The 19,974-nt window shown below is 43.9% G+C and overlaps 1 protein-coding gene across 12 annotated transcripts in view; it reads right to left on the bottom strand.

Annotated features, from left to right (window-relative positions):
* Positions 1-966: 966 nt before the first annotated feature.
* mef2cb (myocyte enhancer factor 2cb) overlaps positions 967-19,974 on the bottom strand; it is a 72,065-nt gene continuing 53,057 nt past the window's right edge. For 3 of the 12 annotated variants that reach the window (XM_050050599.1, XM_050050598.1, XM_050050595.1), the window contains 8 exons: positions 15,772-15,915; positions 12,689-12,878; positions 11,784-11,831; positions 6,281-6,453; positions 4,695-4,824; positions 4,175-4,310; positions 1,152-3,855; positions 967-1,025 (listed from right to left, as the gene is read on the bottom strand). In XM_050050599.1, the coding sequence (XP_049906556.1) occupies positions 3,510-3,855; positions 4,175-4,310; positions 4,695-4,824; positions 6,281-6,453; positions 11,784-11,831; positions 12,689-12,878; positions 15,772-15,915 (1,167 nt within the window). In that variant the 3' untranslated portion in view covers positions 967-1,025; positions 1,152-3,509. Of the gene's footprint in view, positions 1,026-1,151; positions 3,856-4,170; positions 4,311-4,694; positions 4,825-6,280; positions 6,454-11,783; positions 11,832-12,688; positions 12,879-15,441; positions 15,580-15,771; positions 15,916-19,974 lie in introns of those variants that run through there. The other 9 variants (XM_050050609.1, XM_050050605.1, XM_050050606.1 and 6 more) reach the window with 9 other exon arrangements.

The raw sequence follows: 19,974 nt of genomic DNA, 5'->3' as shown, positions 1-19,974 counted from the left end.
GTGGATTTAATTTAATACCATCTTAGTCTCAAGTGGCGACAAAGGCCAGCTTATGCCGCTGAAAGCCGCTCTTGCGTTCCAGAAAACATTAGTTCCAAACCTCCCCCATTTCTCAGGTTTATACAAGCTACATTTGATACTACAGACTGACTTTTTAAGCATTTTAACATATTACTCTTTTTTTTAAAAATCCTTTTTTTTTTCAGCTTTTGAATACAACTTAAATAAACCACAAACACGGTGGAGCAACAAAGAATCCCCCATGTGAATGCAGGGACCTTAAGCAATGGTATTACATGGTTATTACACATGGCTGTACAGGTGTATGGTCTCCCCTTTTTCACTGCAAGTGACTTATCAACACATCAGCTGAGGTACTGCTTGGGTCAATTTTGAGGTACCAACATTTAGTCTATTATAATAATGACAAAAGAACAACTGATCAACAGGTGATGAAAAAGAACGCCTTTCAAATTGAACAAACACAAGAAGAAGAAAAAGAAACAAAAACAAAGATATAAAGACAAAGTTTTCTCCGTGTCTTTGGTTCAAATTATTGTCAAAAAACTACAGCACTCGAATCAACCATCAGGACATGTTGGCATTATTTCAATCAGTGAGCAAGTAGCATGAGAATTAGTGTGTGTGGTGTGTTTTGATCTAGTGGACAGCAAGCATGCCTGATTCTGAGCGGATAACAAATTGTAAATACAAAAAAGGGTATTTCAATGCACAGGGGGGACAAATGAGCAACAGGTGAATTACTGTGGTTATTGGCATCTAAAGCTACATTTGACTGACTGCAATTGAAATGTGAAACCAATTGTACATTTGAGCAAATTCTTTTATTGTCTTGTTTCAATGCTTGCAAAAACCATAAATGAATGTGAAAATAAAAGTTGGGTTTACAACACAGAAATGCCACTGGCTTTGGTTTCTCCACACTTTGCTGCCTGAAACATCATGTTTATTTTCTCCACACTTTGCTGCCTGAAACATCATGTTTATTTTTTATTTTTCTCAACCTTTTTGTATTGAATTAAAAAAAAAAAAAAAAAAAAAAAGAGAGAACACCATTATAGANAGAAATGCCACTGGCTTTGGTTTCTCCACACTTTGCTGCCTGAAACATCATGTTTATTTTTCTCAACCTTTTTGTATTGAATTAAAAAAAAGAAAAAAAAAAAAGAGAGAACACCATTATAGAGGCTCTGCCCCTGTTTTACTACACAGACTGTATACAGTAACAACATAGTGAACCTGCATGAAATATGCACATAGAAATATTATAACACTTAAGTGACAGCAGATACGGGAAGTGGGAGGCAGAGAGAGAGAGATATGTGGCTAGTTTCATTGTTTAAAAAAGAGAAAAATCAAAACAGCTATTTATTTAAAATAAACAATTGTGCTTCTTCCATACCAGCATGATCAATTTATCCTCGTGTGTCTGACTTCTGAACTGTCGTGTGACATGTGGTAAATGATGTGGAACCCTGTTTTGAAGAATGGAACATGAGGAGCCACAGGACGACGACGAATCAAATTAGGTTTGCAAATGATCGGGGGGGGGGGTAATTAATCACAATGTACAAAATTATATTACATAAATATGATTCGATAGAAAAATCGTATAGATTGGCTCTGGGCTTGTGCAGCATCTCGAACACAAGCTATGATTGTGGTGATTGGAAATGGAGCTGAACGTCGCTAATGTCAAAAACATGTTTGATGAGATTAAGTGTATTAAATTAAATAATTAAGGTTAAGGATGAAATATCTGATGCATTCAAATGCATCCAGGCATGGATTGAGGGTCAGTCATATTTCCTCATCAGTGTGACAATCATGTACATCATGTGGCAACATTTATTTCTGTGTCGTCCCCAGTTCCAGTCTCGTGACATTTTCCACTAACAGGTTGTGTTCTCAGCATTCAGGCCTGTCTTCCCTCCGTCACACAAACCCTGGCAATGCTTTCCAGCTGGTTTTTAAGGTTAGACTAAATACACGCCCGAACAGCACTGTTCCAGGCTCAAATGAAACAAACCAGACAACATGTGCAACTGCACATAGAAACTCCACTAAGAAACCAACAAAAATCATTAGTATATATATTTATATATTAGAAAGCTATACACAAGCATGTTAATTTCACAGATTTTTTTTTTAAAGAATCTTAATATTACCATTATTATATATAATTAGAAATACACGTTTAAAAACAAACCTCTACAAAGATAAAACAGTTCAGCAAAGCATTGGATCTCAGTCTGTTTTTCATGGCTTAGGGCTGCAAAGTCCTTTCATTTCCCCTCTGGGCGAACTATCCATCTCTTATTAGCAAAGCTATCAAAAAACACATTCTGGCTTATAGAAACTACAAAAAGCCACAAAAATGCTTTGCATTGTATTCCTTTCATATGAAAATATAAGCAAGTGTATCGTACAATTGTTTTTTATTTTTCCGTTTTTTTTTCTTTGTTTATTAATACTGAATATTAATACTAGATCCAGAGTTTTCTTGATTACACTAACGTAGCTCTTAGATCAAAGGGTGGTCCTCGCTCGGCTCCGTTCTTTAAGGGGAGCGCTAACGTCATCAAAGGTTCCACACGTCTAGCATTGGGTCTGCCTGTTTACCTGTACAATCCTTCAAATGTTGCATAATAGCTTTTTCATTTAGTGAGTAAATAAATCTTGTAATGTCTGGCAACTTTTGACCCCTGCCCCTTCCCCCCTTGACCCTCTATTTACATAAATACGTTGAACCTGCAACATGACATCATCTAATGTTAACACACATTTTTGCAAGGGAGAACTGCAGAGAAGGTATATAGCAATGAAACCGACACTGTACACATGTATTGTTTGTCCAACTCAAGTGCTAAGGTGTTTTCCATTGGACACACTCACTCTCATGTTAATGTTTTTTTTTTGTTTTTTTTCTTTTTCTTGTCTCTAGTCACTGATATATCGCTGAGGCAAAGTTTAAGTACGTTTTATGAAACAGAGTACCTGACTATTTTTTTTTTGTTTATTTGTTGATATGCATATATGTACACATACACACACGTGTAAAGATATATGCATACGTGATTCTTTTTATCCACACACAATACAATTTATGCATAGTTCCCCAACAAAAATACCCCCGGATCCCATTCCAACCAACACCCACCCTCCCAAACCCCCATTACAACACCCCACTGGTTTATAATAATGTCAATATGTATAGCACACACACTCAGCAAAAAGAAAAAAAGGAAATAATAAAAGGAAAAGAAATTACAAACATATTTTCAAAAAGGGCTGTCCCTTTTCTTTCCTTCAGCGTTAAAGAGATAAAAAGGAGAGAGGCCATGGGGTTGGGTGGTGAGTGACTCGTGATATCGAGTGAGAGGAGGAAGAGGAGGGAGCTGACTTGGGTGGGCATCGTAACGCTGCGTTGTCGGGGAGGGGGGGGGCTCAGGGCAACTCGGGGCACTGCCGGGGAGAGGACAGAGCTATCATGTCGCCCATCCTTCTGACAGGCGCACCCGTTTGATGGAGGGGCTCTCGCGCTCGTCCAGGGCGGGCCGGGCCAGTCCCAGAGGTGAGTGGAACTCATTCCTGTGCTCATCGCGGTCGCTGCCCTCGTGGGAGCTGCTACAACTGCTCAGGCTATCAACAGGGGAGCGTCCCGAGTCCTGGCGGGACGAGGGGTTCTGGGGAGGTGGTACTCCACCGTAGCCCCCCGGTGTGCTGCTGGTGCGATCTCTAGGAGGAGAAACAGGTTCGGACTTGATGTGCAGGCTTTGAGCAGAGGGCAGGGAGAGATTTGAACCCTGACATAAGTGAGAGCTAGAGCAATTTCTGTAGGAAGGAAAGGAGACGCAAGGGGGTTACAGAATTACAGAGCAAGAGACAAAGTCAGTCTGTCACACGCAAACATGCATGCGAGCACACACACACACACACACACACACACACACACACACACACACACACACGTACACACACATTTATGTACATGAAAACAGGGAGGTGTGATATTTGTGTTGGACCTTGCAAGTGAAAGTTGAAAACAGTGAAGGACTCTTGGCATCTCAAAAAAATAATCTCCGGTGATTTATGTGTTACATCATGCATTTCACAACAACACAACACCTCAAATTAAGTTCAGTGCACTCACCCTAGCTGGCCGAGGGCTGAATGCTGCATGTTCTGAAGGTGTTGCTGTTGCCACCCGCTCATTGAGCCGAGGTGAAGGGAGCTGCCGCTGTTGAAGCCAGACAGGGAGGACAGGTCTGCACTATTCAGGGAATACTCTGTGTACAAAAAACACAGGAGATGGAAGAGGAGGATGAAGATCATAGGTCGTTCAAAGAAGTTCAAACAAAGTTGAAAAAAGAATGCAGCTCTGATAGATGCTGCTGCAATGTGCTCAGTGTTGGTTGGTGTGACAATAGCACCCTCTGCTGTTGGAACTGTTGTACAACACTTACATTTTGAGGTTTCAAAAGCAACACATGTACTTGAAATGAGTCAAATAATTATTTTTACTGATGCACCAAAGCTAAAACCAAACATGTTTGAAGAGTACTGGGCAAGTAAAACTATATTTTACAAACTGACATGTGTAAAAGGGAATTATTGAGAGTGTGTTAATGGACAAATGAGAATTTAATGTATAAAGATCACACAGTACATACCGGTACCATATGAAGTAGAGATGGCAGATGGGTAACCGCCCATGCCTTGTCCTGGTAGAGTGGGAGTTGCTACTGATACCACTGGGGTGGCCAATGACTGAGCAGACTGGGAGTTGTTTATTCTCTGGTTCTGTGACAGAAGACGGGAAGAGACAGAGAGCAAGAGAGACAGGAGAGCAGGCTTGAGAACATGAAATCAACTCCCAGACAAAACAAACAGAAAACTGCCATAAACCAAGAAAGTTTTTTTTCCCTTTGATTTTCTTTCATTTCTTTCTTTCACTCAACAGATGCTGAGAGAATGAATGTGATGCCAACTTCTGGGGAAATTAATCACTTGACATGCGGCACGGCTGAACCCTGCCAACCCTATCATTTACCACCCTTTCCGAGGGCCCACTGTCGCTATAGTAACACCATCGGTCTCCAAGGCAACGCAGGGTAGCGACGGCAAGGGAGAGGCACTTTACTGTAGCAGAGGGGAGGGCTTGGCAGAAAATAATGGAGGTTTGATGCAAAATGAAAGAGTACTCTTTTGTTGCCCTTCATTTTTACATTCCGGGTAATAAAAGCTGTGAGCTGTACGTGTGCGGCGCAAGACTCAATGCGCAAGCGAAAAAGATAAAAGGAAGGAAGGGAGGGAGGAGTAGATAAACAAGGGCTGAGGCGGAAAAGAGGCCAGGCAGCTTTTACTCTGACGCACCACTGGATGGCACTATGTGCTCTCACAAAATGTCATGAGAGGTGACATTGGAGCCTTCAGCAGAGTCAGCAACAATAAAGGTGAAAGTTACTTTGGAGTCTCAAAACGCTGTATCTAGCTGTAATAATCTCAGCAGTGATGGCAAAAATTGAATGCAAATCAAGACGTCAGACTCAGGTGACTGAAATGCTCTCAGCTCTACAAGGCACATTATGCTCTCAAGAACTATCTGGTAAGAAAAGCTTTCAAGTTTCAGATTCTTAAGGCCCGTCTGGGTTGTTTTTGAATTCTAAATCTAAATCTGAGTGGCAGTCTGACTTACCAATAGCAGATCGACATCCTCAGACTGATGGCATTGAAAGGGGAGGGTGATAAATTCAAATTAGTGAGTGTAAGTGAGAATATAGAGGTGGTGACTACGCGTGGATCTAGGGATGGAGCTGCTGTAGGATCGAGCCAACGGACACAGAACTAATGTGACAAAGAACTAAGAACTACTGTAACTTTACTAACTTAACACACCTTATCAGAGAGAGAGGAGAAAGAAATATCAGGGCTTCATGTATCAGCACCCACATTCAGACAGCGGAGGAAATACGTCTGACAGTATATCAGACTTGGGCCAAAAGTCAATTTTAAAGAAGGGTTTTAGTTTTAGAAGCTGCCAAGGCACCAGAGAAAACAACAAAAATGCCATGTGCCTAAAGTCAAGCTCATCACAAACATAACCTCATCAACCCAAGTCTGATATGAAGAGATGAAAGCAGCAGAGGGGACATGAAAGGAAATCAACAATAGCGAACCCGCCCCCCCCGAAGGACCCCCCTATAGATAGGAAGATATACAGTAGGGAAATGAAAAGAGGGATAGAGAGATTACTCACGATGGAGGGCATGTTGTTCTTGGCGCCAGGGGGGATGAGCACACGTAGGTCAGGTTTGCGGTTGTTCATGCCTAAGTTCATGGGTGGGGGAGACTTTGCCTGCATGTTCTTGTTCATGCCACCTGGAGAGACCAGCAGACCTGGCGAGTTGCGGTGGTTCCCATATCCGTTTCCTGAGAGAGCAAAGGAAAATGGGAGAGAAAAAAAAGAGAAACATGAAATATACTTTTATTTATTTATTTATTTATTTTTTATATACTTTATTATGGTACTTTATTTATGGTAATTGAACCAAAGACAGAGCTATATGGTATTAGACCTGTTTCTAAAGTTTAACGAATCTTGGAAATCCTGCTGTTCATGATAGTGTAGTCTAATGAAGAACAACAGGAATCCATTTTCACCTCTTGTTCCTTTTCTGTATTTCTGTCTCATCTCTACTTCCTGTGGTAGATATTTAATAGCTCAACAATCTGAAGAAGACACTTGTAAATGGTGTTTTATGAAAGTGGTGCACACTGGTGGGGACAGATAGTCAAACACCCGTACAGTTTTTTTTTGCTTTTGCTCTTGATGATCACCACTGTTTGCTTGGCAGTCATACAATGAAGGCACCCACTTAAGAGGACCTCACCCTCCACCTCTGTCACTGTCAGTTAAGGCTACATGTGCCCTGCAACAGCCAGCGAATCGTGTAAAAACATCTAATTACGGGTAGCAAGACCACAGAGGGATGGGACCCATCATTTGGCCATCAGAGCTAAACACATGTGTGGTTGTTCCAGACAAAGACCCTGCCTTGGGGTTGCCACTAGATCTGCGTTCCCTAAATAAGGAGGGCCAAGTGCAGCACCCATTTCCTCCTTAAAAACCGGTGGGGCGAAATCCCAGCAACATCATTAAAAAAACGGAGAGTGGAGCATTCTTGCAAGCAACATAGTCTTTGTTTCTAACCCAATCCCGCAGGCTGTTTTCCCCCTTACTTCTCCTTCCTTCTTCCAAGGGGTAGAACACAGGGCACTGTGTGGACGTTCCCACTTGAAAGACGGGCAGGAATTATACGTTAGACATAAATGAATTTCCTAATCATATACTCCAGGGGAAAATGAGTCGCAGATGTCTTCCTGGGCAATTTCCCTCGCTGATCTTTGTTTAATTTGAGAGCGAGGTTTTTGTTGTTTGGAAATGAAAAGTCTCAAAAGCTCAATTTGAACAATCTGAAGAGTAAACGACCGCTAGCGGTGAGAGAAAATGAGGCCGTCTGACAGAAAACGAGAAAAACAGTGTGTGTGACGGCTGGAGTGTGTGTGTGTGTTAGTGCCTCCGCTGGTATGTGTGATCATGTACAAGTTGATGTTAACAACATAGACTTTGTGTGTTATTGTATGTTTAGCCGCATACGATTTTGCCATGTGCATGATTCTACATAAGCACCATTTTTCTGCCACACTGAGTGTACATAAGCACAGCGCGACTTGAAACTTCATGCTGTACGACTGCTTATGCGCGAGCCATGCATATGGATGCACGTGTGTGTTTTGTATTGGACCCTCTTGGTTCCAGTGTCAATCTCACATTAGCAAAGAGGCAGCTGCCTCTTCAGTTTTCCCGCTCTCTCATTCTCATGGCTGGCCCTTTGTGAGATTGAGTGGGTGCATGTGGAGATAGATGAATGAGACCTCACACACACATAAAACACACACACCCAACACACATACGCACACTTTAGTAAATAACCCAGCAGGAAGTACATCAGTGTTTCTGTACAGATGAATGAAAAAAAGAGACGGAGCTATAGAGAGACATTAATACACACTTTGGTCAAGATGACACGGACTTCATCTCGGTGACAGTTAATCAGACATCTGTGTATTGCCACCCTGTAGAGATGGCTGCGGTCCAGTCAATTATCTGTTAGATGACTATGATCATGAGTGGCATAGGCCAGTCCTTAAGCACTTCAAAAGTAAAATCATTGGCTAATTAAGCTAATGAAGGAAGAACTGCGACTCAAGTCTCTCTATTCTGTAGCTTCATCACCCTGATTTTAGGACAGTTGCATTCAATGGGGACTAAGGGATGAGGGCTCGACTATCATATGAGCTGAAGACGTGATATCCAGAGTTCATTTCCACTCTGCTCTTCTAACGCTGCTTTGCACGGTCGAGCTGCGGTGCAGGCTGGCGTCAACCGTTTACAGGAAGTACCAAAATTAAACACAGCCCAGCCAGGAGTCTGTGTTGCTGCTGTACAAAACTCACGTAGAGAACAACACCTGATTTGAGATTCAGATAAACAGCTCTTTGCTATTTCTGAGGTGTGGAGGGGATAACTGAGGTCAAAGCTGAAGGATTGCAATCTGTCTCTAAAGGTGCCATGGTTACAACTTAGCGCACTTCGAGATCCATGTGTTTGACAAGGCTCCCCCAGAGTGTTCGCTCTCTCTCTTTCTCTTTCTGTCTCTGTCTCTGTCTCTGTCTCTGTCTGTCTGTCTGTCTGTCTGTCTGTCTGTCTGTCTGTCTGTCTGTCTGTCTGTCACACACACACACACACACACACACACACCAAGGAGAGGTGTGGTTAAACTCATGTACATTTTACTGTTACTGAACAAATTTCTGATGTCCTGTTGTGGTCTAACAGGCGTGCTCCATTCTATTCCCCATACACACACTCTTCCGTTGCGGTTTGGCCAAACGTGCATTCAACCCTGAATTCTCCAACTGAACTAAGGTGTCACACTCACGCTTACAACTTGTACAGTTGGTGTGAGGTGCTGCCAAGAATGAGACAAGCATTGTTTGATCTGCTGAACCTGGCTTGTTGTCAGTTCTTGTACGTGTGCTTTTTAAGCTTGTAGTGCAGTGTGATTTTGACCAGAGATGTCTTAAAGATGTAGCTGGTATGCAGCTCATTTGAGGGAGTAATTGGGGTGTGATCAAGGTGAGAGGTGACTCGAGTTTCCGTGTTAATTCCTCGCAGTGCTTTGGTGAGCAGAGTGCTGATCGGAGCATAGATGACAGCTACATAATTGCACAAATGGAGGTGGGAGGTTTATACAAGCTGGGGCCTCGGTCCGGAGCTCCCTTCATCAGCTCTCTTTCTCTCCTTCGCTCCTTCACGTTCTGTCTCTTTCCTTGCTTCGCACTCGCTCCTCGCCGGCGAAGGAGTTGACAGATTGAACACATACCATATATAAACGAGCGGATGTACGCATGCACGTGCACACTTCACACAATATTTCCATAGAAGAGACATGATGACTCAGCCTTTCAGTGGCGTGCCCTATTTGCACTGGACTAGCTGGGGACCCTGTGTGATTTAGACTTCACCCCCACGTCTGGGTTTCATGCGGCATATTTGCACAGGATAAATAAAAAGTCTGGGTTTAAATTAAATGTACCGGCCAGATCCCAAGGATTATCTGCAGATATGATTGGAACATAGTGCATCTTCACGCTAACGCTGCAATGAAAGGGAACTTTCAAGTTTGTATTTTTGACAAGGGAAGACGAGTGCACGATATGCTTGAAGTTCAAGTGGTTTAAGTCATGACAACAGTGTTGCTAGGCGACTAACAACAAAAATGGACTTTGCCTTGTTTCCTTAATATAAAAAAGTGAAGGATTTTGGGTTTATTGCAACTTCACAATTGTTATAACCAGTATACAGTATTTTTTGGAGGCAACTCTGGCATCTTTAAAAATTTAGACTCCTCTCAGAAAGGTGAAAACATACAGCTACATGACACTAAAAATGCTATCATATCTCTTATTTCCACTGTTACCCTCATCATTGTTTGTCCAGACAAGGCAGTTTACTGAGATGACAATTCACACCAAATTCAAAATATCTGAAGAACTATGCTTGGTAATATATGTTAGGTAAGCAGCAGTGGCAAAATAACTTTTCAGACTTTTATGGGATTAAGACTCAAACGACTTCTGCAATCTTCCCAAACTGCAGAAATAGCATTAGCCCAGGTAATACTAATTCCATGTGAGAGTGCTGTTTAAAAGCTGTCATTTTCTCTCGTCAGTCTCTTTACAGACAGTGGAACCATGACATCAGAGGCACAAAGGAGGTGTTGTGTTTATGTGCATGTCAGAACCACACACACACACACACACACACACACACACACACACACAAGGCACCTCCTATGTCACTTAGGCCACACCACTTAAGACACTCATACACGGGCCAGACAGCTACTTGTACAATCAGCTTATCAAAACGTACGGTGAGGAGAAGAGGAACATTAAAACAGCCTTTGTGGTGCCACAGTGGCTGGGCCACCTCACACTGAGTCACTTAGAGGAACATCATTAAAATGGCTGACCAAGTTCACAGAACACTTCCATCTGTGTTCCCCCACTGTTTCTCCTTTGCACACATGCTTCCACCATCAGTGGATATTCATCACTGGGGTCCCCCCCCCCACCTCCTTACACACACTCTTTCTCTCTCCCCCTAGTCCCCCTAGATGAGATTTAAGAGAGCTTTGAATGGAATCTTTTAGCTCCCACATGACTCTCTCTCCACGTCGTGTTTTTCGCTGCTGCTGAGCGACGCACAGCTCTCACAGAGCGCCTCTGTTCCTCCAGCGCGGTGACACAAAGGCTACATTTGAAGCATGATCTGCAGCACGCCGTCGACGGAACACACGCCACAACAAATGGTCCTGTTGTGTGTGTGATGAGTGACCAGACAGAGAAACCAGGCATTGACCCCTTGTGATGGAGCCCTAGGGGCCAGACAAGGCTGCCCAGCTGTACCCCTCTGACCCCCCCACTCTCCATTTTTACACTCTGCACTGTACGTCCAGGCTGTAAAATTTAACCCCTTAAACGGGAGTCTCTTTGCCATAAACTTGTCCTCAGGGACAAATCCATTGACACACAGAAGCTAACACATAAGATTCCTTACACATGTTCCTCAAACATGGGTCGCTCCACTCTCCACGGGATCATTATGGCATGGTGAGCCACTCTAAACATTAAATTAGTTTGGTTGCAGACATGTGATAGCAGTTACAGTGCAACAAGCTTATATGTGCTCCAAATGGGAGCTATGGGTGTTGTCATTTTGAATTTACATCCAAATCCAGGAGGCAGCAGAAATGAAGACACGACTCATTGTACAGAGGAACAGACAAAAGCCCACCATCCCTCCTGACTGCCCGTCACTCAATCTGCTGCTTCAAGTATTTAGTGCGATTTTATTTCTGTTTCCTCACACTTGTTGTACCGTTTTATAGCTGAACGCAGGCAGGATGTGTCACAGCCCCAGCACTGGGCAAACATTCCCAGATGAACTCCACGACCACTAACATCAACACATCATGGACAAAATCTCCACTTGGGGTTTGGGTTACTATTAGTCATGCATTTTATGGCCCAGAGTGGGTGAGTGGGTGCCATGTAAGTGTGTATGTGTGGGTGTATGTGTGTGTGTGTGTGTTAGCAGACAACTGTGAACGAGAAGAGGAGGCCATTCTTACCAGCACTGGTGCCTGCGCCAGTGGTGAGGTCAGCACCCATGAGGCCACCTGAAAGATGAAAGAGAGAGGAGAGCAAAAGAGAGAAAACCATTAGAGGATAGACACCCACATAACATCCACTATGCCTCATGTCTCTTACCTTGCTGGCCTTTCAGAAGCTAACTCAATTTAATCACAATCCAACTGTGTGTGTGTGTGTGTGTTTGTGTCAGTACGTCACATGTGTACTGATACCAGAAGTAATACTGCTTCCCACTCAAACCTTAACACTCTGAGCAACTGGATACTGCGAGTGGATGCATTAAGCTGCCGTCCAAGAAAAATGACACATTATTATTTTTAAGCCATGTGAGGTGGAAGAGTGGGAGGGTCCAGAACGTGTGTGGTTTGGTGTGGATGCTGCGAGCGCCAAAACTCATATTTAGTTTGTGCTAGCGCTTCTAGCATCCAGTTGTAATGACAGGGTGAGGGTGTGGGCAGCAGCCTTCAGACCAGAGGGACAGAAAAAGGACTTTGGACAACAATAACAAACCAACAGGCCTGATTTGCTTATGTCACCAGCAACTAAAAGCCTATACATAGGGCCAGACATCCCATGTGTAGAACCTCACACTAAATCAACGAGACTGTGGGCTGGGATTTAATATGATTTAAATCTTCAGGTTACTTTGAACAAAAATCCTGAGCAGGCATTATGTGAAAATATATGGGAGGGACTTTAGATCCATTCACTGCCTTTAGGTGGAATATTGCGGGTAGCCGTCATAAAATAAATCACACATTTAATGTGTGTGTGTGTATTAGCTTGACAGACGGGCACACACACACACACACACACAGTTGAGAAGATAGACAGATGGGATAACAGCATGTACATGGGTGCATGAGTGCGAGTGAGACCCTACCTGTGTTACCTGCACTGGGGGGTCTGTGTGTGACTCCGGGAGACATGCTGTTTCTCTGTAGGCCATGGTGCGCCAGTGGCAACAGGTTGTGGTTGCCTAGGGAACCACCTGGATGGCTGTAAATGAGATTGTTCTGGTTGCTAACGGGAATGGACACAGGCATGTCATAGTTTGATGGGGGCACGGCCTGCTGAGAGAGAAAGAGAGGGGAAAAGAGAGACACAGGCAGGAGTTTGATTAAACTAAAGATGCTAACGACTGCAGTGAGTGAAGAAAAAAAAAAACAAGGCCTTCGAGTAAAGGATACAGAAAGAGAGACAGACGTGACAATTCAGAAACACTCCAGGAACACAAAGGAATTTAAAATTGTTTGACTACAGTCAAAGCAGAAGAAAAAAAAGACAGAGACAGCCAAGTTCAAAAGGACAAATGGACAGCTAACAATAGACAGCCATGCATAGATGAATGGTACAACTTCCTAGAACAGAAGACTAAAAATACAAGACAGTATGGATGGTGGAGGGGAGCACTGAAATTAAAGGGTAAGCGCCTAGAAAACTCCTCTCAGAGTTACTCAAATTGCCCCCATGATGATAGATGGGTTGGAAATACTTTGTCACTCAAACTTGATCCAGCATGGGCAGGTTGCTTCGGAGGCTACAGAGAACTCTCTGTGAACGACTTGTGCTGCTGACATGTTGCAACATTTGTCATTGTGATGGCAAAAGGTTGACCTGAGGAAATACTATGTTGCGGTCATTACATTTATATTCCCTGAAATACATTCCTGGTTTATTATATTAAAGAAATAAGGAGGCTATGGTTTACTGGGAAGAAAGCCAATGGCATCCCACTGTTCTAAAAGAGCTAAAGATAATTCAGTCTGTCTTCACCTCACTTAAGAAAAAGTCTGCAATATTTCTTGCAAGAGTAGCTTCAAGACCGGAGAACTGAATGCAATTAGGAATAATTTATTTTTCTGCCACATGGAGCTAATGCAAAGTGTTATTAAGGGGTAGACTCAGATCAGTCAGCAGTCTCATCAGGAACATGAGTTGAGGTAGCCTGTCGGCCCCAGGCGTCTAGTTTGTCATGTTTATTGTGTCACTTGGCAGAGTGGCTTAACCTTGGGAGTGCCCTGGAAGTGGTTGATCCTGCATGTTAGCTTTAGGAAGTAGAAAATAGGGCCCTAAATTACTGCCATGTGTCTCAGCGCCATGGAGGAAGCGCATCAGGGGGATCATCGGCCTGGCTTACGTGGAAGTGGGATGTGTGCCCCGGCACTGCTTTGTCTTCTTCAATTTTATCCCCTTTGCTAATGTTCTTTTTGCAGGCCAAATATTATTTCATTGTGGGCCTCTGAACGTTTCGCTTTTACTGCAACTTTACACAGGAGTGGGCTCGCCAAAACGCCATGGAAGCTTTCTTTTATAACCAGTGAGGGACTGTCTCTGGTTCTGTTTTATTTTTTGAAGGCTTTCAGTAATTTCTTCCATCTTGGATTCCTTATTGGAGTTTTTATACCTCATGACTTCCCTATGTGGTGTTTTAAAGAGTGGGGGAGCTGTCTCTGTGCTCACATTTGCGTGTACACACATCCCTTTGCTGGGTGTAAGGGCCCCGTCTGTAAGCTGTCCTTTAACTGGTGCCATCCTTCCTGTTTTCACTCATCTTCCTCCTCCGCTTCTCTCCCCTCAACAGTCCCCTGCAATCCAGAGGCCCAGTGCTTGGCAGCCACCCTGACCACACACTGAACTGCCACTTGTTGTGTGCAGAGTACCCCCACCCCCGCTCCCCGAATACCACCACCCTTGCTGTTCCACCCCCCCATCCCCACCCAGCTCCGATCCCAAACCCACCCTACACCGCCACGCCATCCCAGCTCACCAACCCCAGCCTTGCTACTAACCACATCTCCCCCTGCTCCACGCGGCTTAGACACTACTGTTCTTCTCTAAATTATCTACCATGGAATTATCTCTTTCTCTGAAAGGCCAGAGCACTAACCATTCCAAGATGGTGCTTTCTGAACGAGGGGGCAGGCTCAGTTTACATAGAGAGCAGCTTTTATTTTGTGGTTTCTGGCAGCTGACTATAGATTAGATCCTTTTGTAAAACGAACACTATATAATATAAATCCAGCAGCTGACATGTCCTGACACATCTTTGTCTATTAACAAAGACGCTGTGAGGCTACCGAAGACTTTGCCTTCGATTATTTCGGCGAGGAGGAGAGATAATTGAGTTTTGTGAGGAAGGAGATATGCTTATGAGTTTTTAAATGTCTGCTGCTGTTTCATCGCCACAGCGCCTGTCCTTGTTGTTGCGGGTGACTGAGCACTGTGTTTTGGGGCAGGAAAAGGAAAAGCGCATGCAGACCACACCTCCCCCGAGAGCCAGGCAAGGCATTATGGGTAACGGGTTCAAGGAGGGAACCCAGTAAGGTTAAAATTTGTCATGAGAGAAAGTCTGCAATTACTACAGCAGAAATGCCTGCTAGTTATGGTTACAGTAATGTCAAATTAGAGGACCGTTCCTCAACTGTAATCAAGCAAAATCAAAGAACTGTCTTTTTTCTTTTTTCACTGTAAGTATACAATATCATTTCACTCTGGTCTTACTCTCACTCTCACTTTGTGTATTTAGTCTAGTGGCAAACAATGGTGGTTAGCTGGGTTAGCTCAACAGTTACTGGCCAGTCAGCATTTTGTTAGCCTGCTGAGGATGCGGCGTAGTGTCAACCCAGTACTTACAGGTATCTTATGAGTTTTAATCATGTGATCAAACTCCTCGTTAATCTGTTTGTATTTCTCCTCAGTGCGTGGGGTGAGGATGAGAGCAGACTCGAGCTCCGGGCTTTCGCCGCCTTTGTTCTCCTTCTTGCTTAATGCCTGCCAGGTCCCACAACCACAGAGACGGACGGACGGAGGGAGACACAGATGACGGGACGGAGAGATGGGTGGAGGGAACAGATGGCAAAAACGAGGAGATGAGGACGAAGCGACAGAAAGCATAGGGGAAAAAAGGGAAAGAGAGGAAAGAAAGGTGAGAGGAAGGTTCAGGGTTTAACAAAAGGTACTTACACACAGTCTCTGTCTGCTGATCATCAGATCAATGTCCTCGTTTATTTTCCTGTACTTGTCCTCGGACTCGGGGCTGTGGCCGACCGAGTCGTCTGCGTCGGGGTCTGGGCTGTCACAGCCGTTTAGGCCCTTCTTTCTCAATGTCTGCAAACAGAGTAGTTGCACAACATAGTTGAGGGGCTTTGGGGTAGGGAAAAGTGACCCAGGTGAACAGCTTGGGAAGGACAAATGGTGATGACCGGTGAGGAGGTACCCTTTAGAATCGATCCTGACAAAAGACCAATTTGAGGAAAGTCTGGAAAACCATTAAAAGGTTTCTCACTTTATTTAAAATGAACAGATTTCCAAAGTCATTCTCTTTTCTGTGAAAAAAATTTGGTCTGTTTCTGAGAAATTGTTCCACAAAAGAATTTAATCATTTTGGCAGGCTCCATTCTAACCTCCGTCAACATGGGGTGACACGAGGATACACTGGCCGCTTTGTGCACAAGAAAACATGCAGCTAAACATTCAAGATGGCACAAAGGATTTCATCGCATCCAATAACGAGACATAACAAGTGATCAAACTTTTGACCAGATGACAAATCATGGGACCTTGAAACCTCATAATTACACAGGAAAAGGAAAAGTCATAAAAGTAAAACACATTTTATAACCATAATCATCAGTGTGTCATGATTCATGAAATAGAATTAAAACTCAGTTGAGGTGCTTGAGTTCACGACTGTGGTATGTGTGCAATTAAATGTGGTAGTTTCTGTTTTGGCCACCTGATGGCCACCTGCCCCCATTAGAGTGGCCAGAAAACAGCAGACAGGCGGAAAAGCACACTCTCCACTGGCTCACCACTCCCTCTGAGTGGAAGAGAGACACAGACAAAGAGAGCGTGAGAGGGAGAGAGAGCTGCCTCTGTCCTTTTTTAGATATTGTTGACAACCATAACAACAGGGATAAGTTTCAGAGCACATTACTGTGTGTGATAGCACGAGGGTATGTTTGCTTGAGCAAGTAGGCATGTACCGATAGGTGCTGTGTTCATTTGCCTCATAAAGTGAGAGACAAAGACAGAGCGGAAGAGAAGAAAAGTACAGTAGCTGACAGTTAGAGATCTCATCAAAGGCACCCCACTCCCTCCTCCTCTCCACCCTGCTTTCACTCTCTTCTCCCACCCCCCCCTTCCCTCTCTCCTCCTGGCTTTAATAAAGGGAGATTAGTCTACAGGAGGAATATCACGGGCCTGCTCCTGTCTGTGCAGTCGTCGCTTCACACTGCGCTCTCCTACTTTCATCTGAAGCTCCATATCAGACAGACGTAATTAAATTTACTTTAGCACACCCTGTATTTGATGCTGATCAAGTGTGTGTGTCTCTCTCTGTATATGTTGTAGTGTGCGTACGTGTCTACTGGTGTGAGTGTGTGTGTGTGTCTCTGTGTGGGAGGGAGGGAAAGAGGGGAATGAGTCTGTGTTTGTGTGTGCATGTGTGGGTGTGTGAGAGTGGGTGTTAGCGTCAAGAAAAAAGAAAGAGAGACTGAGCAGGAGCAAGGAGGAAGATAGATGCTAAGATAAGTTAATCTCAGTGAACTTCTTCCTCTCATTTGTTTGTCTCCGTCAGTACTCACTCACGGAAGAGATACGAGTGCTAGCTACTCCATCACAACCAGCAGCACAAGTGACAGGGAGCGATCTGCCTGCTTAGAAAACAAATAACAATCCAGTCATCTCTCATGTCAGCACAACAAAGGCCTGTTTTGAGTGTGGTTTTAGTGAACTTAGAGGGCTTCTTTTGTGTGTGTGATAACTGTTTGATTCCTGAGGCGTCTCGTGGCGAGGCAGCTACTGTAAGCGTGTCAACATTTGCTGGCTCTCCTCTTCTCTCTCTGAATCCTCACTTGGCCCCCAGAGTGGAAATCTGGAATTCTGAATTTGAAAGCGTCTCTCACATCTTTGACAGTCTTCAGGAAATCACACCAAACAAATCAACCAAGGCGGTGCAGGAGATCTGACTTCTAAAAGACCTACAGTGAATCAGGCACTCTTGCTCTATCAGAGGTGGATGAGTCAAAAGAACAAAGGGGTTGCAGAGGTTTAGCATGCTGTCTTTTTTGGCAAAGGCGTGAGATGTAAAACTTTTCGCTATTTCTTTTGTGTAGTTTCATTCTGGCCTTGGCGATGCATCATATCGAACTGACAAGAGTTGAACCACTGGCCTTTTTCTGTTCACATGAGAATGCATGCGGAAAAAAAAAAACAAAAACAACAACAACAACTTTTCTTCCTACTTGCACAGATTTCTACCACCTACCGCCGCCAGCACAGAGTGCATGAGAGATTCACTTCCATTCTAGGAAGAATAACACTGGGGGCAGCGCTGGAAGAGGAGAACGAGGGCTGGGGTAAAGGTGACACCCAAATGGGGCGACTGAGCTGGTGGTCTGGCAGGGGGGTGGATTGGGTGTTGACTGGGTGCAGGGAGCCAGGACGTGAGTGTTATATGACTATGAAGCATGTGGCAGAGGCTTAGCTTTCCACCAGGGCTCAGCACATTGAGGGTGCGGTACAAGGACGGTATGCCGCTCATCCCAGTTATGCCCACCTGTTTTAAGACATCACACCTGTTGCCAAAGGCTGACACACAACCCAACAACCAATCGGATCTGTTGGAGTGCTCATATAGCCATAGAAGGGCCTCTCACACTTGCCGTCCTACTGCCACCTACTCTCGTCATCCTATATATTTTCCCCTTCTGTCATAGCCCATTGCTTAATCTCTGCACTGAATTTGTTATGAATTTCATGCCCCTGTGTCACAGATTCATCGACTGCTGCTCCAAACAAGGCTCTGAGTCTCTTCTTCAGTGACATCATCACTAAATAAGACACAACAAAGACATATATTTCAAAATGATGTAGAGAATAATGATCATTGGAAAAAGTTGCTGCTACCCTCTCACTGAAAGACACAGGAGTATGGGTATGAAGAGCTGGCATGAAAATAGAGTCTTTGGGGAATATGCTAATAGGATGAGGATTAAACAAAAACACTTTGGTGCAGTTCACTTGTGCCAAGAATTCTATGCACACAATATTCACTCAAATTATCATTCTCACATTGAAATTATTCAATTTCACAAGTGACTCGGATTTTAAGTTTCATGAAGAAATGCTCATTATTTTATTCTTACAAAATGACTGCTGGCATAAAATGAAAACTTTTCTGAGAGCAATATTTAAGTTTATTGCCTTTGTTTATAACATTTTTCATCATCATTTAATTCATTTAACTTAATATATTAAGATATATAAATTAATTAATTATTTACTTATCAGACATCGGTTTATTTCGAAATAAAAAAGGCTTAGAATAAAACTAAATTTTCTTTCATATTGCTACAAAAAGAAAAAAGTAACCATATGTGGACATATTATGAAGTTAAGACAGACTGATGGAGAGAGGGGGAAAGAACGAGACTACAGCGTTAACAGTCACCAGGCACGCTCCAGAAAGTGAGTACATTAAATGGGAGAAAGAAGGAGAGGAGGAAGAAAAAGTATGACGGAGAGGAAAGACTGCAAAAAAGCTGTGTATGCTTGCTTGGCTCTGTGTCTTTCTCTGTGGCCCCTTTGGAGGCTTGCTCCTAATTAAACTCCTTCTTCATGATGCTCCCTCATGACTCGACTTGTCACAGGGCCTGTGTGAAGCAGGCACAGCATAGACACGGCGTCCTACATATTTAGACACCCGTCTCATCAGTACCCTTCAGCTCTGCACCCTCAGCTAGGCTGGCCTAGACTGGGCTGGGCTACGACGGGCTACAGGACTACAGCGAGAAAGACTAAGTGAGGCGACTTGGGCTCGATCAAGATCATCGGGGGCTAAGTGAAGCAGGCGTGAGCTACAGGGGAAGTGATTCATATTGTATACTGCTTGGTGTTAGGACATCTGTCAGAGATTTGAGTCCTCTGATGTTTTAATTGCAGGGGAAAAAAAGTCCAGCCTTATATTCATTTCATAGTTTGGGGTGTGGATAATAACTTCACGTTGCTCTTGAGAGAAACTGTGGAGGGTATTTGGGTGTGAATTCTGGGTGGCCCCAGGGGGTCTGCTAGGGACAGCTGACGCCTGCCCAGAGCTCCTGCCATACCAGGATCCGTCTGCTCGGCATTCTGCCACCCTGTTCACCCTCTCTTTTCCTCTATCCA

The sequence above is a fragment of the Epinephelus moara genome, chromosome 8 (assembly GCF_006386435.1).
Source record: "Epinephelus moara isolate mb chromosome 8, YSFRI_EMoa_1.0, whole genome shotgun sequence".
NCBI lineage: Eukaryota > Metazoa > Chordata > Actinopteri > Perciformes > Serranidae > Epinephelus > Epinephelus moara.
This window is presented reverse-complemented; position numbering and strand designations above follow the sequence as displayed.